This window comes from Macrotis lagotis, chromosome 1, assembly GCF_037893015.1.
Source record: "Macrotis lagotis isolate mMagLag1 chromosome 1, bilby.v1.9.chrom.fasta, whole genome shotgun sequence".
In the NCBI taxonomy this organism is placed as follows: Eukaryota; Metazoa; Chordata; class Mammalia; order Peramelemorphia; family Peramelidae; genus Macrotis; species Macrotis lagotis.
Genome location: NC_133658.1, coordinates 40,994,605 through 41,018,251, shown reverse-complemented (window position 1 = coordinate 41,018,251; position 23,647 = coordinate 40,994,605). Strand labels below are relative to the sequence as shown.

The following is a 23,647-nucleotide window of genomic DNA, read 5'->3' as shown; positions in this document are numbered from 1 at the left end:
TTCTGAGTTTCAGAGTTCTAGGAAGCTGCAGTATCCAGAGAATCATCAAACCACAGTGCCTTGCTCATACAAAATAAATGTTTGATGAGTGACTGAATAAATGTTGAATTGATTCATAGGGTCAGTGTTGGATCTTTGAGACCTCGAGAGGGACAGGGGTCACCCAGGGAGTTAGTGATGAAGCTGAGACTAGAAACAGACCCGCCATGTCTCTTCCCTGACTTCCTGCCCATTCATGGCTTTTGCCATCATCTGCCATGGGAGTTGGGGGGCGGTGGGGATGCTCCTTGTCTAGAGGGGTTCTTTGGCCAGGCCACCACTGGCTGCTCAGGGATGCACCTTCTCCTTGCCCTCTTCTTCCCTGCCCAGATCATGATGTATGAGTCAGAGTTGGAGCGGGCTCATGGGCAGATGCTAGAGGAGATGCAGTCCATGGAAGAGGACAAGAACCGGGCCATTGAAGAAGCTTTTGCCAGGGCCCAAGTAGAAATGAAGGCTGTACATGAAAACCTGGCAGGTGAGAGAGGGAGAAGAACACTTCTCTCCTACCACCTTCCCCTCCCCCAAGATTGGCTGGACCTCATTTTCTGATGATGTCTCCCATGACTTTGGGTGGCCATTCACTGTCCCTCTAAAAGGGGTCATGGTCACTCACTTTCTGTTGCCCCTCCATCATTTCCAGGTGTCAGGACCAACCTCCTGACTTTGCAGCCGGCTCTTCGGACCCTCACCAATGATTACAATGGCCTGAAGAGGCAAGTTCGAGATTTCCCTCTCCTCCTGCAGGAAGCCCTGAGGAGTGCCAGAGCAGAGGTGGGCATTATGAAGGGGCTGGGATGGGCTTCTTACCAACCCACATGAAAGACGTGACTCCCATTCCCACCCCGGCCCTCTCCCAGTCTTTCTTAATGAGTTGAGGTCTCTTGACTATCTCTTTCTGAATCTTGGATCTAGATTTCTTCTAGCCCCTTCATTCTATAAAGGAGAAAACTCAGGCTGAAAGAGGAGGCTAAGTGATTTGTCTAGGGATACCCAACCTGTTAATGGTAGTACCTAGACAAGTCTTGACCCAATGCTGTATCCATTATGATCCACTGTCTCCCAAGCTTCAGGCACTATCTTGTCTGGGTATGAGAAAAGGAAGGCCCCATGGGGATCTGGGTTCTTAAACCACTGGGGGAGAAGAGGAGGACAGCTTAGAAGAGAAGGACCTCTTGGTCACCTCCTCAGTCTTCCTTCCATCAGATTGGTCAAGCCATCGAAGAGGTGAACAGCACAAACCGGGAGCTGCTGAGGAAATATCGGCGGGAGCTACAGCTCCGTAAAAAGTGCCACAATGAACTGGTGAGATTGAAAGGTGAGGAAGAAAGGAGAAGGGAAGAGTTGGGCTGAGGCTTAGGGGTGAGCAGAGTGGGAGGGAAGAAAACAGTAGAGCCATCAGTTAAAATGAGAATAGCTGTGGGGCAGCTAGGTTGCACAGTAGATAGAGCACCAACCCTGGAGTAAGGAGGACTTGAGTTCAAATCCAGTCTCAGACACTTGATACTAGCCGTGTGACCTTGGGCAAGTCACTTAACCCCATTGTTCCACAAAACCCAAAAACATAAAAAATAAAAAAAATGAGAATTGATGCTACTGTTCTGCATCCAGGGACCTGTTGAATGAGAGGGAAACATTTTCAGAAAATTTCTGAAATTGCTCAAATAATATTTCTGCAATGGAATGTTCCCCCAGGATCAATTGAAGTAATATTTGTAAAGTGATGACTTAGTACAATTCCTGGGACATTGAAGCTGCTTATTCTCACCCTGAGGAATGGATTAGGATGGCAAGAGGTGCCACTGACATCCTTTATCAAACATTATTCTTAGAAAAATCTTGCTTCTACTTTGTATAAGTCTCATAATTAAGTAAACTACTTGAGGGCTGGGACCTTTTTTATTTTTGCTTTTTTTTTTTTGTAGTTTTAGCCCTGTGCACTAGGCCTAACATAAAGTAGGCATTTAATAAAAAGTGTTTAATAATTTTTAAAGATTTTATTTATTTCATTAAACATTTCCCAGTCATGTGTACATTTTTTCATTAAATTTTTGGTTTTGATATTTATTTTTATTTATTTCACTAAATATGACCTAGTTACATGTAACAGTTTTTAAACTTTTTTTGGTTTTTTTTTTTGCAAGGCAATGGGGTTAAGTGACTTGCCCAAAGTCACACAGCTAGGTAATTATTAAGTGTCTGAGGCTGGATTTGAACTCAGGTACTCCTGACTCCAGGGCTGGTGCTCTATCCACTGCCCCACCTAGCTGCTCCTTAAAATTTTTTAAAAAAATATTTTGAGTTCCAAATTCTCACCCTCTCTTTAACCTCTCCTTGACCCCTTGAGAACTCAAGCAATATAATATCAATTATAGATGTGAATTTATGTAAAATATATTGCTATGTTGCAATGTCCCACACCCATTGTAGAAAGTAAAAAAAAAAAAAAATCCCTGCTTCAATCTGAAGATTTTATCAGTTTGCGCTGTAGGGGTAGATAGCATTTTTCATCATGGGACCTTCTGAATAGTCTTGGATCATTGAATTGATTGGAGTAGTACTTCATCTTTGAGATTTAACTGATGTCAGAAACCTTGTTGGAGGTGGCTGTATTTGCTGTCAACCATCATGGACCCTAAAGGTTTAGTGACAGTAATAGCCTATTCTTACTGCTCCTAATAAAATTCCTTCTGGGTATCTGGGCTTGAAATACAGATCAGAAAGATCTGAGTTCAAATTGAAGCTCAGATGCTTAAGTAGCTGTGTGACCCTGAGTAAGTGACTGAACTGCTGTCTGTCTCAGTTTTCTCACCTGTAAAATAAGAGTACTAATAGGGCCTAACTCATTGTGAGGATCAAATATGATAATATTTGTAAAGTCCTTAGTATGGTACCTTATTTGTAGTAGACTCTTCAAAAATGCTTGGTCTCTTTCTATTTAGTTTGGCATAAATCCTATATGATTCATAAATTTATTATCTTCATATGTTATATGGAAAAGGCAAGTGAGAAAAATGTCTCATTATTCTTTGTCATGTATTATATGGGAAAGGTAAATGAGAAGGATGTCTTATTAGCATATATTACATATTATGTGAAAAAAGCAAGTGAGAAGGATGTCTTGTTATTCTGTATTATGAATTATATGGAAAAGATAAATGAGAAGGATGTCTTATTATTCTTTGTTGTGTATTATATGGAAAAGGCGAGTGAAAAAGATGTCTTTGTACAATACTCCCCTCATAAGCATAATTGTGCAACTCATGTCTTCATGTATAGGATGACATGGTCATCTTTGATTACAAAGGATGGTCATCATCATCATCATCATCATCATCTTTATACATACCCCCTATGAAAGAGAAATAGAAAAAAACCTTGTAGCCAATATGCATGAGTGAGTAAAGTGTTTTTTGAGTTGCATGAATGTTTGTTGAGGCAAAGTTGTAAGAATTTTCTACAAGATTGTGATTTCCATTTTGCATTAATCTTTGGTTTTTTTGCACCCTATAATGAAGGAAACATCCGTGTGATTGGTCGAGTTCGCCCCATCACCAGAGAGGATGGGGATGGGCCCGAGGCTACCAATGCAGTGACCTTTGACTCTGATGATGATGCGGTCATCCACCTGTTACACAAAGGAAAGCCTGTGTCTTTTGAGCTGGACAAGGTGTTTCCTCCACATGCAACCCAGCAAGATGTAAGTGATGTGCTCCCTCACCAGAGAAAAGCCAGTCAACACACATTAAGTACCTACTGTATGTCTGTACTATGCAATGGTGATACAAGGAAAGGCAAAAAAATTGTGGTCCCTGCCTTCAGGGAGCTCACAGTCTGATGGGGGAGACAGCATGTAAATACCCTGGTCTTACTGGCATCCAGGGCCATCTCCAGTCATTCTGTTCCATATCTGGCCTCTGGACACAGATAGCTCCAGAAGGCAAAGTGAAGCTGGTGACTTAGCACAGAACATCACTCAAATCCAATTCACTTGCTTGTCATGGCATCACTAACATCATCAACATATACACTATAGAAAAATAGAAGGTAGTTATAAAAAACCAGGCATTAGCAACTGGGAGGGCAGGGAAAAGAGAAGCTATGACTGTGATAGGCATCTCTTCTGCCAATCTTTCTTTGTTCCTGATTAGGAGAAGAGATAGAAAGAACCCAGGAGGTAGATTCTAAGGGGGATCACTGAATCACCTCCAGTTCCCAATGGGAAGGATTCCTTTGGAAAGTTCTGGGACGTGTTGAAGGGAAAGACCAAGGCATTTTAATCTTTGTGTGTCTAATCTACCTCAATTCTGTGAGCTAAGGAATCAGATCGTAGAGGGCTGGACCCTTGGTACCATCAAATACCTCTTCCTCTACAACTTTTCATCTCCCCATAGCAAGCTATCCTTCTGTTGATAGTATTGATGCATCATAGAATGTTAGGTTGTTTGGTTTTTTTTTTTTGCAAGGCAAATGGGGTTAAGTGGCTTGCCCAAGGCCACACAGCTAGGTCATTATTAAGTGTCTGAGACCGGATTTGAACCCAGGTACTCCTAACTCCAGGACCGGTGCTTTATCCACTACACCACCTAGTCGCCCCAGCATCATAGAATGTTCAAGAGATTACCTGGTCTGAAGGCTGAGGTCTGTGGAGCTCAGTTGTTTTGTCCAAACTCACATAATGATGATGATAATAATAAATAATTATAATATCATTTACATAGCATTTACCATGTGTCACACACTATGCTAAGCATTTTACAAACATCTCATTTGATCTTCACAACAACCCCACAAGGTAGGTTCTGCTATCATCTCCGTAGGTGAGGAAACTGAGACAAACAGAGGTTAAGTGATTTGCCCAAGGTCAAGCAGTAAGTATCTGAAGCCAGATTTGAATGGTCACCAGATCTAATGATAGCTCTTACCTTTCAGGGTGGTTCTGAGGATCAAATCAGATAATTTTTACAAAGTGCTGACCATAGTAACTGGCACACTTTATACTTATTCCCTCCCTCCCTCAGTACAAAACCTAAAGAAAGAGTTAGGGTAAGCAAAATGAAGCACTTTAAATTTCATATGTTTAAGAAAATCCTGAAGAAATGTATTATTATTTATCTATTCATTTGTATAATGATCTCCTTTTATTAAATAAATGCATCACTATTCATCTATTTGACTATATAATGACATTAATTAAGAAAGTTCCATTTAAGAAGGCTCTGTTCATTTATTCATTGAATAATAACAATACATTGTATTTTGTTACTAAAGAATTAATTATTAGTGGGTCGATTAAAAATTTGTGAAATAAAACTGTTCAGCTCCTAGATGTCTTGAGTGTGAGCCAGAGTCTCAATGCTCCTCTCTTAGATGATGGGGGCATCATTTGCAGAAGAGAAGACAAATTGCCTTCCTGCAAGCTAGGTGCCTGACTCACTTTCCTTCTTTTCTCCCATTCTCCTCGGCAGGTGTTTCAAGAAGTCCAGGCCTTGATCACTTCATGCATTGATGGTTATAATGTCTGCATTTTTGCCTATGGACAAACTGGTGCTGGCAAAACATACACGATGGAGGTAGGCTCCTTAGAAGATTTATGCTGGCTCTGGATTCTGCTTTGGTCACTTATGTACGTCATTTTTTTCAGTGATGTCCAAAGGGAGATTGAGATGCTTGGTCAGAAAAGGCCTTCATTATTAAAGGACTCTAGAGTCAGTGGTCAGCTTTCAAAAAGGCAGTTCTTTCTGATTCAACATTTGGAATTAGCACTGAGGGCTTCACTGGTCAACCCAGTCTTTTTTTTTTTTCAATCAAATAATTCATATTCCAGTTACATGCAAAGATAGTCTTCAACATTCAGTTTTGCACACTTTTGAATTCTCAATTTCTCAATAGTTTTCAATCACCTTCCCTTCCCTCCCCCTCCCCATGATAGTGAACAATTTGATACATGTTGTGCATGTTCACTTGTGTTTAATATTTTTCTATATTAGTTATGTTCTGAAAGTAGAATTAGAATTAAGGGGAAAACATGAGAAAGAAACATAAAAGAAGTTTTAAAAAGTGAACATAATGTTGCTTTGTTCTGCATTTAGACTCCATAGGTTTTTCTCTGGATGTGGATGGCATTGTCCATAACAGGTCTCTTAGGTCAATCCAGTTTTTTTGTTTGTTTGTTTGTTTTTAGGTTTTTGCAAGGCAAATGGGGTTAAGTGGCTTGCCTAAGGTCACACATAGCTAGGTAATTATTAAGTGTCTGAGGCTGGATTTGAACTCAGGTACTCCTGACTCCAGCGCCAGTACTTTATTCACTGTGCCACCTAGCTGCCCCTCAATCCAGTCTTAATAAAGAAAGTGATCTTGGTATCTGAGTGGACTGCAAGAACAATAGATGTCAATAGTGTGACATGATAATCCCCAGAGCTCAGGTGATTTGTAGGCTACATTGATAGAGAATGTCCAGAGTGAGGAAGGGAATCCATAATCCTCTCCTTTTTTCTTGATGAGACCACATCTAGAACACTGTACAGTTCTGAGCTTTGCCACTTAGAAAGGACATAGACTATACAGAAGCCAAGAAATTAGGGGACTAGAGAGTGTGTCCTCCAAGGATTTGACCAATGAATCTTCCATGTGCAGCCTGAAGAATAATAAAGTGCTTTTGATTGTAGATGATGATATTAGCTATGAATTTTGGAGTTAGAAGAGAATTTAGAAATCATCTAACCTTACCCTTTCCTTTGGCAAATGAGAAAATTGAGAAAAGGTAACACTTGCTTAAGGTCACGCTATTTTGCACCATAACATGGAACTGCCTTTGACTGTAGAGATCATCAAATCTAGGCCCTCCCCATTTCCCCAACTCCCTCCATTTTAGGATCAGAAGAAAGGGGAGTCATTAGCCCAGGGGTGATCTAGAAAGTCTGGAAGAGTCAACCTCAGAGACTGGCATGATTACCATGTGGATGAGGGATGCCTCTGGTCTGCTTGACTCCACCAGGCAAGTGGTAGATGTTGCCAAGAGGCAGACTTCTGTTTTAGTATCAAGCTGTTGTTCAGTCATTTCTGTGACCCCCATTTGAGATTTTCTTGTTAAAGATACTGGAGTGGTTTGCCATTTCCTTTTTTCAGATCATTTTGCAGATGAGACTGAGGCAAACAGGTGAAGTGACTTGTCTAGGGCCACATGGCTAGTAAATTTTCGAGGCCAGATATGACCTCAGATCCTTCTGACTTCAGGTCCAGGGTTTCTCCTCTGCAATTAGAATTGTCAGAAAAAAGGGGGGGGGGGATCTGCCCCAGGATGTGGTGAGTTGGTCATTCAATGTCCCCTGGCAGAGGCTGTATCAACATTTGTTCTGGATACTGTAGAGATATTTCCTATTCTTTATCACCTGGAATGACCTTTGAAGGGTCTTCCAGTTTGAGTTTCTCTCAAATGGAGAGAGAGTACCTGGCCTGGAGTCAGGAAGTCCCGAGTTCAAGTGTTACCTCGGTCACTTACTAGCTGTGGCCCTGGGTAAGACACAGCTTCTCGGCCCTAAGTTTCTTATCTATAAAATGGGGGTGATAACAACACCCATCTCCCAGGGTTGATGAGAGGATAAAAAGAGAAACATATAGCTAATGCTTCATGAAAATTTAAGCAACCTAAAGATGTTCATCAACTTTGACAAACCCACACAGTTTGTACATAAAAGACCCAGTAAAAAATTGACCCAGTCCAGTTCACCAAACATTTACTGGGCACCTACTGCATGCAAAGTGCTTAAATATTGTGACTTCCAGGCCCCATCATGATCTGGGAAGTTGATAATATGAATAATACTTTCATGATCTAGAATCCATTGGAACAATGACTTGGTGTAGGATGGTTGGGTAGGGCTATGTGTCCCTTGTGGCTGAAGGAGACAACCAGGCCTTCATCAGGGAACATTGAGGAAGTAAGTGCCAATACCACTGGCCCTTCCTCAAGGGTTAATGCCAGTTCTTGCCCTCTGAGGATTTCCAGTCTAGGGAATGATGCAACCACAAAGAATTGTATTTCTGAAAACTGGCACAGCCCTCAGTATCTCTGTTGGAATGACTATGGTGACTCTACTAAAATGGGGGGATTAATTGGAATCTCCCCAAGACCCTGAGCCTCTTTCTGGTCTCCATAGTCTAAGGATGAGATAGAGTGAGAATCACAATGGAGAAGATGCCCCAAAGTTTTGGTTGGGGGTGAGAGAGATTAGGATCATTCAATCCAAGAATAGAAGAGTGAGGAATAATGATTCTCGGACGTCTAAAGAGTTGTCCGCCTTCCAAAGAGCCCTGAACCAAATGGGAGAAGAGGCGCCATAGATTTAGGTCAATGATAAGGAAGAACATCCTGACAATGGAGAGAGAAAGGACAAAAAGCATCCCTTGGGCTTTATTTACCATTTTTTTTAAAGTACTCATAGAGTGGCATTTTTCAGTTGTTGTGGGTGAGAGGAGAGTGGGTGGTTGGGAGGAGCAGTGGCAGCAGCCCAGGAGGAAGACTTTGAGATCTGGGGCAAGAGGAGCTGAAACAGGCCTTTCCGGATGAAGCAGTTTCGTAGAAACCCGACCTAGGGCCCAGAAAGTTTAGAGGCAAAGAATTTAACACATAGTAAGTGCCTCATGGTTACTTTTGCTCATGGGCTCAGTCTCCCCCTCCCCACAATCTCAATTCTTGCTCTGTGAATCATGAGGCTGGTGGGGTGTGGGACTGGATGTGTGTGTGGGGGTTGCCAGCATGAAGCAGGACAACAGAAGAGAGCCCCAGATCCATTCCAAAGCACCAGCTCTGGGTGAGAGACCCCCTGGGGTGGGGGAAAGCAGGAGATACAGACTCTACCTTCAGGAATTTAAAGGGCATGATTCACAACAAAGAAATCCAAAGTCCTCTGGATTTAGACTCAGTAGAGATGGGCCTCAGCCTCATCTCTTCTCTTATCATCTGCGTGACCCTAGACCAGTCTGTTCTCTGTAAGATGATGGCTTTGGACTATCACTCCCAAGGTCTCATTCCATTCCGATATTCAACCCAACATTGCTGTTGGACTCAGTTCAGTTCACTAAGCATTTATTATGCACTCACTATATGCAGCATGCCGTATTAGACTTTGTGAATAGCTGCTGGGCCCCTAAAACACATTGCACTCAAATATACTGTAGAACCCAACTATTCATTTACTATTGATGACTCTCTAATTGTTTTTTTGTCTCTCTAATTTGTCTTGGGTCCTCAAGTAGGTGCCAACATTCTTGAACATATTGGAGTTTATTTTGAGCTGGTTTGATCCCTCAAGGGTTATCGTAGCACAAGGAAAAGACATATAGAAGATGTCTAACAAATATTTGTTGATTGACTGATAAGGAAATATATTACTCTATACTGAGCTATGTTGTACAAATAGTAATCACCCTGGAAAGTCAGAAATGAGTCAGAGGATGTGGGGCTTGTATTGGGCCTTCAAAGGTGGGTACTTGATTTGGTGTGGAAGAGGGTGGACTGAGGGCATTCTGGGTGGTAGGAACTACATGAGCAAACTTAATGGTGGTGAGAAAGAGAGGGACATTTTGTGGGAGAGGATGACCATTGACTTAGATCCAGAAAGGACCTTAGGGATACCCAGGCCAACCCTCTCATTTTCCAGAGAAGAAATTGAGGCATGGAAAGGCTAAGTGACTTTCCTAAGATCACACAGGTCATGAGTAACAGAAGGGGAGAATTTGAGTCTATATCACCTTAACTACAAATTTTAGAGCAGAGATGAACTTGGGTCGATCTAATCAATGGAAAGCCTTGAATACCAGTCTGAGGATTTGGATCTGATCAGATTTCCCCATCCATAGTCTGTGTCTGACTTTAATTAAGGTGGAAAAATCTCACCTGGGGAGTTTCCCTTTTGCCTTGCAGGGAACAATTGAAAACCCAGGGATCAATCAGCGGGCCCTTCAGCTGCTTTTCTCAGAGGTGCAGGAGAAGGCATCAGACTGGGAGTACACCATCACGGTCAGCGTGGCAGAGATTTACAACGAAGCCCTCAGGTAGCCTGCTGGTGGAAAGGGGAGGGAAGACCTCCACCTCTTTTGGGATGGGTATCTCTCTTGCAATGGGTAGCACTGGGAAGAAGCCTCAGGGAGGCAAAGGTGGGCTGGGCATAAGGAAGAGACTTCCTGAGAGCCATAGTTCTCTAGGACAAAATGGCAGAAAGGTGGAGAGTTCTTATCCTGGAAGTATTTGGCTGGGGTCAAGTGACCACTTACCAGGGATGTAAAGGATTGATTCTTTAGATACCAGTGGGATTAAAGGACCACTGAAGATACTTCCAGATCTGAGATTCTGTGATGGGTGTGGTTCTTGTGATCCTCCAGGTACAGAAAAATGTGAGGGAGGCATGTTAATGAGTCCTGAGATGACATGGGAAATCTAAAGGAAATAATCAGTGTTAAACACTCATTCCTTGGGTCTTCTCATTTCCTGGATCTTAAAGAGATTACTACTAGCTTGGTGACCCTGAGCAAGTCATTTAAACACTCTTTGCCTCAGTTTTATCAGCTGTAAAATGGGAAGAATAGCAACCTTATAGGGTTCTCATCAGGATCAAATGAGATAAAATTCATAGCATACTTTGCAAAACTTAAAATGCCAGAACCTCTAATGCTTCTGTCTGTTGGTTCAGAATTTCTTATAATCCTTTTCCTGACTCTCCTTTGGTCCTCTCACTCCCATTTCACTTTGTATCATTGTCTCCGACCTTCCCCTTTAAAACTATAAGTTGCTTGAAGTAGGGACAGGACCATTGTTGCATTGCTGTGTCCCCAATATGGTGCCTCACCTGAACCAGAGACTTAATCAATGCTTTTTGAATTAGATTGTAGGTGAATAGACAAATCTTCTTGGGCTTTGAGTTGATGGTGAAGCCTATAGTTGAGTGTTGTGGATTTGGTTTGGGGGGCTTTTAGACCCAGTTTCTCTGAGAAGAGCCACAGAGACCTTGATCATGGTGGAACAAAACAGCCTCTCCCAGAGCTGTGGTGTTCATTTTAGTTTCTCCAACCAATGGGGCAGTAAGATGGGGGTGAGGAGTAACAGAGTGCAAATCTGATGAGGGTCTCTAGACTCACTTAAGCCTTGCTCGGACTAGGGCCTACCAGAATTCTCCCCCCAGCTCACTGGAGGTAAGAATGACCAATGCCCAGTAGGGACAACGAAGGTCAGAAACTCCTGCTTTAGACAATAATTTATAGGTTGGTCTGTAATTCTGGTTTTTCAAAAAAATGGATTGAGTTTATGCTTTTTTTTTCATCTGAGGCAGCTCAATGCGGAGCCATGCCCTGACTGTCTTTGTTCCTCAATCCTTCAGGGACTTGCTGGGAAAGGAGCCACAAGAGAAACTTGAGATTAAACTGTGTCCGGATGGCAGTGGCCAACTGTACGTCCCTGGGTTGACGGAGTTCAAAGTGCAAAGTGTGGAAGACATCAACAGGGTTTGTATGGCTGTAGAAGCAGGAGGTCCCTTTCACCGATGGGGGCTTGGACGTGTGTGTGTGTGTGTGTGTGTGTGTGTGTGTGTGTGTGTGTGTGTGTTGGAGGGGTGACCTTTGTCCCAGGCAGGAGAAAGACTCCAGTTTTATAGACTAAGCCCTAGGAATAGACCCATCTCTTTGATTTCAGCTATTTTCCCCCAGATTGGGATTCAATCAGTCATTTGCCATTATTAAGCTTCTACTCTATACTCAGCATCCTTCTAGGTGCTGGGAATATAAAGAAAGGCAACAGACAGTCTCAGCTCTTGAGGAGTTCACGGTCTGATGGGGAAAGACAATTCACAAACAGCTCTCTATAGGAAAGCTATAGATGGCATAATCAGTAGAGAGAACAAGTGTGTGAAAGCGTGTGAGCTGACGCTTCCCAGACAGACTCATACCAGATGTGGAAAGGCGTCACAGTAGAATGTTGTATTTAGAATTGGGAGACCCATGCTGCAATCTTGCCTCTGATAGTTATTCACCTGGGACAGTTGCTCTTCACTTCCCCATATGTCCTAGAATCCTTCTCTAGCCTCAGTTTCCCTGCCTGTAAAATAAAGGGCAGGTCCTAGCTATTCTATAACATCCCTTCCATCTCTAACCCTTTGTGGTTCAATGATACCACCATGGCTAGCCCAAAGAGTCCAAGTGAGGCTTAAATGAGCCTAGAGACCCCATCACCATTTGGAGTTTGGGTCTTAGGAGAACCCTCCTCCTCACCCCAGGGGGAGAGGGAGAGGGAGAAGAAGGGAGGGAGAGAGAGTCAGAGAGACAGAGAGACAGAGAGAAAGAGAGAAAGAGAGACAGAGACAGAGAGACAGACAGAGACAGAGACAGAGAGAGACACACAGAGAGAAAAAGAGGCAGAGACAGAGAGAGACAGAGACAGACAGACAAGAGACAGAGACAGAGACAGACAGAGACAGACAGACAAGAGACAGAGACAGAGAGAAACAGATTGAGATAGACAGAGACAGAGACACAGAGAGAAACACAGAGGAGAGAGAGAGAGAGAGAGAGAGGCAGAGAGAGAAGGAAGCTCAGGGATCAGGGATCATTGGAACCCCAGTGAACTGTATCCGCTCCTTGATTTAAAAATGGCTCATGAAGCATCAGCTTCCTCTTGGGAAATTAAATCATGAGTTATGATCTAGGAGTGTGATCTAGAGCAAAAAGGATTCCTCTTTTCCCATTTATCCCTTTGCTCAGGAACACACACGATGAATCATTTGGGGAAAAGAAATATGGGAATATCCCCAAGAAGAGGGATGAGAGTGAAGGGGGGAAGGAGTCTTTGTTGTCCACACCCAGCGTCCTGGGGTGTGGACCAGTTGCCCAGTGACACCCCACCCAGAAGATCACAGAACCAATGCATTCCAGCCTTTTGCTTCACCCCCTTTCAGGTATTTGAATTTGGTCACACCAACCGGACCACCGAACACACCAACCTCAACGAGCACAGCTCTCGCTCCCACGCCCTTTTAATCATCACAGTCCGGGGCACCGACTTTAGTACAGGACTCCGGACCACTGGTGAGTGTCTCAGGTGCCAGATGGAGGTGGGGGCAGCGAGGATTGGAGCTGGGGAGAGAGGAGAGCAGAGAAATTGAGGGCCTGGACCCCAGGGAAGGAGAGAGCCAGGGGAAGCCGATGCTGAGACCTCTGTGTCTGGAGAGCTAGGTGCACATAGGGAGGCAGATAAGAATGGCAGCTCTTTCCTGGGATCTGGGGGAGGTTATCCATATTAACATGATTTGCTGCCCCTACACCCTTTGTGTCAGGGTGTAGCCAGTCTGGCCAGTGTCTGGATGGTTCCTGGGGGTGATGGTCCCCTGCTTTTGCCTTTGGGAAGTGTTGACTCCTGGGGGCCCCACAACCAGTTGATCCCAGTTCTAAAAATGAACCTCAAATTGTATCTCCTGGGAGTTTTCTTCTGTAGATTTGCAAGGAAACACAGTGCAGAGCAATAGATTGTGGTCTCTGCTTGGTCCTGTGGGCCATCCAACTCAAAACTCTAGTCTCTCTCTCAGGTGTCTTCAGATAAGCTCGTTTGTCACAAACTGTTCATAAATCAGTCTAGTTTGGGGGTCTGGCATCTTCATCTGACCTTCCTCTGCAGGGAAGCTTAACCTGGTGGACCTGGCCGGGTCAGAACGTGTGGGCAAGTCTGGAGCGGAGGGCAGTCGGCTCCGGGAGGCCCAGTACATCAACAAGTCTCTGTCGGCCCTGGGAGACGTGATCTCGGCTCTTCGATCCCGCCAGGGTCATGTGCCATTCCGTAACTCTAAACTCACCTACCTACTCCAGGACTCCCTCAGCGGGGACAGCAAAACCCTCATGCTGGTGCAGGTGAGACCCAGTGGGAGAGGCTGGGAGAGAGGGAGGACCGGACTGTCCATTGGTCCAGAGAAAGTGAAGGTGTGGTTGGGAAAAAACCAGCAGCTCTGTCCTGGCTGCCTCACCCAAGGAGCAATTAGAAGTTACTTCCTTCTGTGTGTGTGAGAGAGACGCTTCCTGAGGCTTGGGGCACAGGAAGGCAAGATTAACCAAGTGTACACAGAATGAAAAGAATCTTTTCTGGGTAGCTTGAGGATGTGCTTTCTATGCATAGTTTATTCTGGGAGGTAGAGGGCACTCATTTAGAACTAGAGACTTTTTAGATCAGAGTTTCTAAACTTGGGCTCCATAGATCCCCAAAAGGTCCATAATATTGAGGATCTATGATGTTGGATAGAAAAAAATTAACATAATTATTTTCAGATATTTGGTTTCCTTGGTAATCCTATGTACTTCTTGCATTTAAAACCATGATTCTGAGAAGGGGTGCACAGGCTTCATTGCTGCCCAGACACAGAGGAAGTTAAGAACCCCTGCTCTGGTCTAACCCCCCCTCATTTTCCAGCTCTCCCTTCTGTAAAAGAGGGAGGCACCATTACAGAATGAACAGTTTTCAAATCCCTGGATTACTGGGGCCCCATGTGTCAGATGTATGGTGTTTCTTTTTCTTCTAGACAGATCACGATTGTCCTCCAGGATGTCATCTCCAAAGGTTAGGAATGGGCCCTCAAAGCAAGTGTCCCTGTGTGGACCATCTGAGATCTCCCATGCAATAGCTCATATACATTAGGGGTTCTTAACCCTTTTTTGTGTCACAGATTCCTTTGACAATGATCTGGGGATATTTTTGTTTTATTTTTTAAATTCTATTTTAATTTTTTTCAATAAACATTTCCCAATTAAACTTAACATTTTAACATAAACAATATATTAGTTATATATATGAAATCACACAAACATATTTCTACATTAACCATGTTATAAAAGAAAACATTAAAAATCCAAGGAAAATAAAGTGAAAAAAGATTGCTTCAATCTACACTCAGAATTCATCAGTTCTCTCTTTTGATGAAAATAGCATTATTCACATGGATCCTTTGGAACTGTCTTGAATCATTGTCTTGATCAGATTTGTTATATCTTTCATACTTGATCATTGCATGATATCATTGTTAATGTGGTTCTCCTGGTTCTGCTCACTTCACTTTGCTTCAGTTTATGTAAGTCTTCCAGGTTTTTTTCCTGAAACCATTATGTCCATCATTTCTTACAGTACAGTAGAGTCATGCTTTTCAATGCATAAAATCAAATACACATGATTTGCAAAAGAAACCAATTGCACTAAAATAATTATCCAAATATTTTTAACAAGTCAAGTTCAGAATCCCAGATCTGTACCTCTTTCTAGTTCTTTTTTGTAGTAGTCATTCTATCATTTTACTACCTCTTGGTTTATTTCTGCTGCTTACAGCTGTTCGTTGCCCCCTCTGCTCCCCCACAAAATCCCTTCAGGCTCATGGGATGACACCTGTTTTCTATTGGGAATGTTGAAGAGGGATCAGGGACAGATTGGATTGAATGACCTCTGAGATCCTTCCAAGTTATGATTCTTTGTTGGGAAAAGGCAGCATAAAAGAGCATCCCAGAAGAGGTTGCCACATGGGTGATCATTCAATTAGAGGCTTACTTACCCTTTTTAAGATGCTTCTGTCTCTTCCTTGATCCAGTGCAAAATGGGTGATGTATTTTTTTTCATGAGCTCAAGGGCACAGGAAACTTCCTTTTGGGAAAGAATAGATGTCAATTGAGCCATGAGATACTTGTCCTCAGTAAGAACATTTAGACAAAGACTCCCCAGACCAAAAAAATGTCATAGTGGTCCAGGTACAATTTTCTTCACTTAGAAAAGCCCCTTTTTCATCTCTAAGTTTAACCCAGAGGTAGGGGAGTCTGGCCAAAGCAAAGTGGAAGTCTATAAGTTTGGGTTTGACACCATGGAGTACAACCATGATATTCAAAAGTTCCCTTCAGAGGAAGGGAGCTGATTCATTGGGACACTACTTATGGGACAGTACTTGGTCTTTTGATGATGGTATTTCAATGTCATTGCTTTCCTTTTACAACGTAATTATGAGAAGGGACTGCCAGCCTTCATCAGACTGTTAACCAGAGGGATACATGGTACAAAAACCAGGTGAACAACTTTTGATTCTAGGGTTTGTAGAGTTGGACTTCTTTGCCTTCTTGTGTCTAGCCTGAGAGACTCGGGCAGGAAATAGAATCCATGGCATAAGACTGGCCCTCCATCATTCCTCTTCAGTCATTGACCAGAGCCCGGTGCATGGGACTGATGGCAGCAACAATTGGGTCCAAGTGCCTGAGATGCCCATAGGAGATATTAAGAAAGCCAACTGCACCGTACCTGTGTCCGTCCTCCCCAAGGCTGTCTACAGTCTTTGCAGGGAAAGTGACTCATGTTGAGTCAGGGAGGAATTTCTCTTGCTCTTGCTACAGGAAAACCATCATAATGAAGTATCCCACCATGCTGCCAATCTGGTTATACCAGTGTTATCCAGGCTAATTTCTCTCGAATATTCTGGATCTGGAAAACTGTATAGAATCTAGAATCCATAAATGCATCTCATAGATCTGATCAATAAGACGCTAGATTTAGAAGGAGAAAAGATCTTGGAGATCATTTAGATCAAGCTTCTCATTTTACTGATTAGGAACCTGAGACCCAGAAAAATGACCAGGATCACATAGCTAGTAAGTAGCTGAGGCAGGATTTGAACCCAGGTTCATCTCACTTAATGCTCTATTTGATCCTCTAACTACCTCATTATCTAGTTTGTCTCAGATTTTTGAGAATGTCAGGATAAAGATGGAGTCAGGATTAATTGGCAGTAAATAGGTTTAATTTAATTGTCATACTGGGAAGATGCTACATATAATAAATCTTTTTTTAAAAAAATTTATTTAAGGCAATGGGGTTAAGTGACTTGCCCAAGATCATTCGGCTAGGCATTATTAAGTGTCTGAGCTGGATTTGAACTCAGGTCCTCCTGACTCCAGGGCTGGTGCTCTATCCACTGAGCCACTTAGCTGCCCCATAATAAATATCTTTGATAAAACCTAATTTCATATTTGGTATCATAGCCAAGTCAATAGGCATTTATTAAGTGCCAATTATTTCTAGCATACCACACTAAGCTCTGGGGATACAAAGAAAGGCAAAAGCTAGTCCCTGCCCTTAAGGAGCTCACAGTCTAACAGGAGAGACAAAGTGTCAACAATTCTGTACAAATGTGATACGCATAGAATAAACTGGAGATTATCTCTGAGGGAAGGAGCCAAGGTTGAGGAGGATTGGGAAAGGCTTCTTTTCAGAAGATGGCATTTTGGCTGATATTTGAAGGCGGACAGGGGAACAATGAGGCAGAGATGAGGAGTGGGAGAATTACAAGCAGGAGGGACAGTCAGGGAAAATGGTCCAGATTTGGTAGATAAGAGTTTTGTGTGAGGAGAGCAAGAAGGTCAGGTCTTCTGCTTCTGTAGAAGGGAAAGTTTGTCTAGCCTCAACTCTCTGATCTTATCTTTTCCAGACATTAAAGCCTCTATTTTGCCTCTTGGAGACTTGGAGAGGGGAAAGTAACTTGTTGAAGGTCACCAAGCTAACACTAGAATCCAGAGCTCCGGAAGACCTTCGGGTCCAGGGCTTTTTCCATTGTCCACCACCATGAAGTGTGCCTCTCCCCATAGTATTGAAATGCATTGTCCAAACAATTGTTTGTTCCTGGGATGGCCTGTGTTGGGGGATCAGGTCAGATTTTTTCAGGTTCTAGTTTTCCTTGAGTTATAAGATCATTTCCTTTCATTTCTGAACCAATGCATCCCTCATACTGCATAATCAGTCATTAATGTTTGTTCCTAGAGGTTAAATTCACTGCCCAGGTGTTGTAGTGGAAAAGGTGCCAAAGCCAATGTCACAAAGACCCAAGTTCAAATCCCACATCAGATATTTATTTACCAAGTGACTAGGATCCCTCTTGAGCACACCAGACAAACCATTTGCTTAATTTAAATATTTTCCTTGGCTATTCTCAGTCTCTCTCAATACCTCTAATAATTTTTTTCCCTTGATGAATTAATTTCTTGTAATTCCTAGAGCATGTCTCTTACTGTGTTTTGAGAAAGTTCCTGCTCTGCTTCCTAGTGTAACTGTTGCTACTGTTTCTGTATATCTGTTTCTGATCTTCTGCCTTTGCTTCTTTCTTTTCTTTTTTTTTTTAAATTGTCTTTGTGATTTGGGGGTGTTTTTTTATTCTCTTGTGAGTATTTTGTGATAGCTCTGCTTCTTCTTGGTGTTTCTCTTGTTAATTTGAAGACGTGTGCCTCTATAAAACATAGGGTTTCCTTTTCTTGAAAATACCATATAAGCCCCTCATTGGGTGGAGGCTGAAGAAATATAGTGTCCTGACTGACTGCTGATGTGCCTTCTGGCTCATGAGCCTTCAGGCTTGGGACCTGGGCCAACCTGACTAAAGAGGTCTTGTGTCACCTGCAGGTTTCCCCTGTGGAAAAGAACACCAGTGAGACCCTGTGTTCTCTGAAGTTTGCTGAGAGAGTGAGGTCCGTGGAGCTGGGTCCAGGGTCCCGGAGGACTGAGCTGATGTCATGGTCTAGCCAGGAGCACTTGGAGGTAACAGCAACTCCCCTGTGACTCCCCTCGTGGAGCTGGGTTTTCTTCTCTTTCTCTGGGACCAGACTCCATCCTTGCCGTCTCTTCTCCGTGTCATTGCTTCTGCTGCCCCATGGGGCCCCGGGTCAGCCCCCACCTCCCTTGCCTCTGCTCTGCTTCCAGCCTTTCTCTTCTCTCTACAGTTTGAGGGAAGCCCAGTCCAGACCCCATCTTCTGCCCGATCCTACTCGTCTTCCAGCACTGGGCCTCCCATGAGCCGGTCTAGCTCAATCCGGAGGAAGCTACAGGCCTCAGGTGAGTCTATAGACAAGGAAAAGCAAGGAGCGTGTCCACATACTCAGGGCCGAGTGTGTGAGGGTGGTGAAGGAGGGTGAAGGGGCAGGGAGGGCACATCCTGCCTACTGCCATCTCCTCGTTGCTAGATCATGGGGGCCGACCTGTCAGCCACAAACAATGACTTCTTAATCATTTGGGCCATCAGTTGCTGGGGACTCTTTGAGAGCTCAGAGATGCTTACTCATTGGGTTGGTCCAGGGGAACTGGGCTAGGCACAGACCTGGGAGTGAACCCCGATTCTCACTGAGGGAAGGAGCTGATTGAGTGATTTATCCTTATGTCCCTCAGGGATTTTGTTCTCCAAAGCTTGAAATTTGTTTGTCCCTCAATGACTTTAATCCTGGGAAAATCTGAATGGCCCATTCTCCTCTCACAAGACAAATTATTTTATTATTAGAATCATATTTTAACATTTTTTTCTAAGGCAATTTCACATCCATCATCTCTTTTGAGTAGATTGTTATCCTCATTTTGCAGATGGGCAAAGACTGGGCCTAGACTGAGAAGGACTGAGCACATCAGTTTCTTTTACCTCTGGGACTCTGAGTCTCAATAGCCTTAAAGAGACCTCAGAGACCTTCTTTATACTGAGATTCCCATTGTATCAGCAACGGGAGGAGGCTTACCATTCTATGTCAGAGGCAGAATTTAGATTTGGGTCTTCCTGATTTCAGTAGCCTTCTACCTTGCCAAGAAAAAGCCATCTGTAGTATTAGAGCCTGCCTCTCTGCGCCAGCATGACACAGACCTGGCCTGGTGTCCTTCCCATTCTAGAAAATGTATTTTTTGTTATGGGAAGTAAAACCATAGAATGTCAGATGTGAGAAGGACCTTCTTTCCTTGGATATTCTTTAGTGCAGTGATTTCATTTTACAGATGAGCATATTGAGACCCAGAGAAAGGGCTGCCTCAAATCACACCAAGTTAGTGGCAGAGGGAGGGGTTTTTCCTGGTCTAGGACTCTTTCCCTTAGATCAGGAAGTCAGATTGGAACACCTTTTTCCCTGAGGAAGAGGAAAGGAATTTGATTCCAGTCTCTCCAGTGAAACTGTTTTGTTGCCTTTGATTTCAGCCTGAAGTCAGGGGTCTATCTGGCATGTCCCATGGTGAGTGTTTGGGGAGGGTTGAGGTGAGCCTCTGACCTAGGTGGTGAAAGTCTGCTTTTGGTTCTGCCTGGAGAGTGGATTCTGGAAGGCCTTGGGTCTCAATTCTAGGATGCAGCCTCAAGGTTTCTTTCTTGTCTTTCTTTTATGGGTCCTGCCATTTCCTATCTCAGGTCTGGGAGGGCCTGCTTTGGGTGGTCAAGTGTGTGGACCAGACAGCTAATTGCCCGTCCTCTTCCCTAATGCCTTTTTCTCCCTCCTTCTACTGCAGGGAAGATGAAGCCGGTGCCAGTGTGACACACCAGGAGTTGACAACTGGGTGTCCAGAGCCTGGGAAATCCGAGGGTGCAAGATTGGAGGAAAGATACTGACTACTGCTCACCTCCTCTCTTTCCACCCTGAATCAAGGACCCTAAATGTTCAAAGACTCTTGTTGGGCACAGGGAGGAGAGTGCTTCTCCTTTCGGCCTTAGACACTCTGCTTCCCCCCAGCCCTATTCCCCGACACATGTGAACTTAGTTTTGAAGGAAATGGATCTTTTCTCCAGCCCAGACTTCAGGGAGCCAGATTGTGTGTGTTGGGGCCCAGTGGGCCTGACTGGACACTTGACACATCCCAGTCAGCAGGACTGGCTTCCTAGCCCTGCCTGTGGGTTGCAAGCGTTTTAGGTTGCAAGGAGGCACCTTGGTCTTTGGACTTAAAAGTTGGCTCATGTGGAGGGTTGTATTAGTCCAGATCATGGGAGCAGGGCCTGGCCCTGGGAATAGGTGCTCACCTTTCTGGTGGCTGACATATTATACACTTAGTGCTCTGACTCAGATCTAATTGTGGATAGAGGTGGGCATTCCCTTGGGACCTCGGAGCAGTACCTCGGACAAAACCTGGATTTTGCCTACTATTCTCTCTCTCATCCCTGGGCCCTCCCAGGTGCCCTCTCTTAGCCTGAGTCCTGCTCACAGATCTGCTTATGGGGGCTCCATGGGCTGGAAACAAGCTCATTTTGTACGATTGGCCTGGATTTTGCTTTGTGAGTTTTGGGTTCAAATGTCCCTTTTAAAAACTAATGGACACCTCTCTGTGAGGGAGAAAAGGGGCTGAGGACATGATAGCATCAAGGAATTACCTTCATTCAACTATGGGTGGGGCTGCCCTACCGTGGGCTCCTTATAGCTGCACCTGAAGACTGGAGAGGAGACATGGACTTTGTCTATGGCTTCTCCATCCCGCCTCCTGTGGGTTTCCACAGTGACTCTCCTTATTCAAAACCCACTGTCCTTCCCTACTCCAAGAAGCTATCCCCCTCCTTCCCCACCTCCATTTCCACCTATCGACATGACTCGGTTTTCTGAAACCATTAGCCTATAGGAACCAAGAAACTGCTCTTAACTTCTTGTCTTTGCCATGTAGAGGAGGCTGGGACTACCCAGATGAAGACCTCCATAGCCAATCTGAGAACTTTGTGGGGCTAAGGAAAGGTGGTTGATTCCCTTCTTCTCTTGGTATAACAACCTTTCAACCTCCATTCATTCTGCTTCCCAAGGGAATGATGCACTTTATGAAAAAAGTCAATCGACCACCCCATCCAATCATCTGGGAGAGAAGAGGTGACAACTCTGGGAACAGGATGATTCAAAACATCATGGGAGATGGGGAAAAATTGGCTTTCAAAATGCAGGTGGCTGGTGGGCAGATAGCCAGAGGCAGTGTACCCACAGCTGCAGGGGGTGGGGGGAGTCTGTATCCTCAGCCCTCACCTGTGAAGGGATCTCAGCTTGGGGATAATCTTACCCTGGGAGGGGTTTTCACTCCTGAAACTCTAGCTTCCTTCTCACTTCCTCCATCCATCCTTTCTAGTTCCCTTGAGTATATTTGGTAAACCCAAGGGAGGAGAAGGAGTGGAAACCCAAAACACAAGGGGAGAGGGGGGCAACTTACTAACCTCCCTCCAATTAGGAAGCAAAACTATGAAAAGTGAATTTGTATATACCAGTGTATAGGTGTACATAGACACTGCTGGAGAGGAGATATATTTAAAGTTTTTCCTTCTCTCAATGGCCTCCTTGGGCTGTTGCTGGACATGTATTTATATCTCCCAGAGGCTGTGCCCTCAGGCTTTTTTTTTTTTGGCAACCAGACCTTGTTGGAGGCAAGGAAGTCCTTGCGGTGAGTGGCTGAGGCCCAGACAGGATGCCACGTGGCCACAGACACTTTACATCCAATCATCTCAGATGCACTGATTTCTTTCCCCACTACAGCCCTTTTTAAAGTTTCTCAATTCCTAACCAAGACCTTTTGGAATATGAGCTGTTTTTACTGGTTTTAATAAAGAGAGCTCTTTTGCACAAATCACATGACAATGTACTGTAAATGTAGGCAGTCTCTCCTTTGTAGGAGGAGTTTTTTGTGTGGTGTGTGTGGATGTGTGTGTGTGTGTGATTAGAACACAATGACCAACCATGATACGATGAAAAATGCCACCATCCACCTCCTGAAAGAGAGATGATGGACTCAGGGAAAAAAGACATTTTTGAATATAATTTATGTGAGTCTTTGCTTTTTGATATAGGGGTTCCCTCATACTGAATGGGGAAGGGAGGAAGTGGGGAGAAAGAGGGAAAGACAACATAACTGAAAAAAAATTTTAAAGGCTGAGACGAGTGAGGTTCCCCTAAAATAAAAGGGTAGATTCTGTGGGAGAAGTCCTAGCATTTCTTCACCCTCAGGAGAGGGGGAAGTCAACATATCTAAGTCACTTTTCTTCAAAGGATATCTTTTAATCTACATAATTAGTCACATTTGTTTCATTTCTAATACATTCTGCAGCCAGGGGGAAAAGGGAGTTGTACTTTGTTAGAAACACTGTGGTGGGGTTTGGAGCCACCTGTCTTCTTTGCCTGCTTCCCCATCCCTCACTTGTTCCTTTTGCTTGAACAAGGAGTCAAGGGATTAGCCACGTCCAGATTAGGAACAGGTGTGGGAACCAGATCCTTCTCCTGGGACTCACTGGTTAGACAGCTGCAGGCGGTACAGCAGGTAGGAGAGATGGATGGATGACTGTGCTAGAGAGGAGTCCATCCTAAATCTATTTCTGTTCTTGCAGTTGTTACCACATTGGGACCTCTGAAAGCCGCCTGATCACTGACTCCCTTCCAGCCCAAAGCACCTCCGTCTGGGCCCAGGAAAGCCTCATGGGGTGGGAAGTCTCTCTGGGTGGTCTTTTTCCCACTGGATGATAATTGGAGCCAAGCATTAAAGTAGCCATATTACCAAGATTAGACCAAAGGCTCGACTTTAGAACTGGAAGAACCAGAGTTGTGTCTGCCCTCTCATCTGGGTCGGAATCCTTCATAGTCTCCTTGGCTTTGATATGAACACTTTCAGTTACAGGGAGCTCATTAGCTCACAAGACAGTCCAGTTCATTGTTGGATGACCTTTAAAGTTGAGCTGAGAGCTGCCGTGTTGTAACTTCTATCTTCTGTTTTTCCCATCTAGGGGTAATCTCCCTCTTCCGGTCCTTTAAATTCTTGGAGACTGTCATGTTCTCTCAACCTGTGCGTTGTCTAGGTTAATTTGTTTCCTCAGTAGAT

At 44.0% G+C, this 23,647-nt stretch overlaps 1 protein-coding gene across 10 annotated transcripts in view; it reads left to right on the top strand.

Annotated features, from left to right (window-relative positions):
- Positions 1–22,410, top strand: part of KIFC3 (kinesin family member C3) — a 92,206-nt gene extending 69,796 nt beyond the window's left edge. For 9 of the 10 annotated variants that reach the window (XM_074198721.1, XM_074198731.1, XM_074198776.1 and 6 more), the window contains 12 exons: positions 370–517; positions 683–813; positions 1,246–1,357; positions 3,558–3,739; positions 5,508–5,612; positions 9,965–10,095; positions 11,415–11,538; positions 12,984–13,113; positions 13,700–13,929; positions 18,485–18,619; positions 18,802–18,913; positions 20,330–22,410. In XM_074198721.1, the coding sequence (XP_074054822.1) occupies positions 370–517; positions 683–813; positions 1,246–1,357; positions 3,558–3,739; positions 5,508–5,612; positions 9,965–10,095; positions 11,415–11,538; positions 12,984–13,113; positions 13,700–13,929; positions 18,485–18,619; positions 18,802–18,913; positions 20,330–20,355 (1,566 nt within the window). In that variant the 3' untranslated portion in view covers positions 20,356–22,410. Of the gene's footprint in view, positions 1–369; positions 518–682; positions 814–1,245; positions 1,358–3,557; positions 3,740–5,507; positions 5,613–9,964; positions 10,096–11,414; positions 11,539–12,983; positions 13,114–13,699; positions 13,930–17,522; positions 17,740–18,484; positions 18,620–18,801; positions 18,914–20,329 lie in introns of those variants that run through there. The other variant, XM_074198768.1, reaches the window with a different exon arrangement.
- The last annotated feature ends 1,237 nt before the right edge of the window (positions 22,411–23,647 follow it).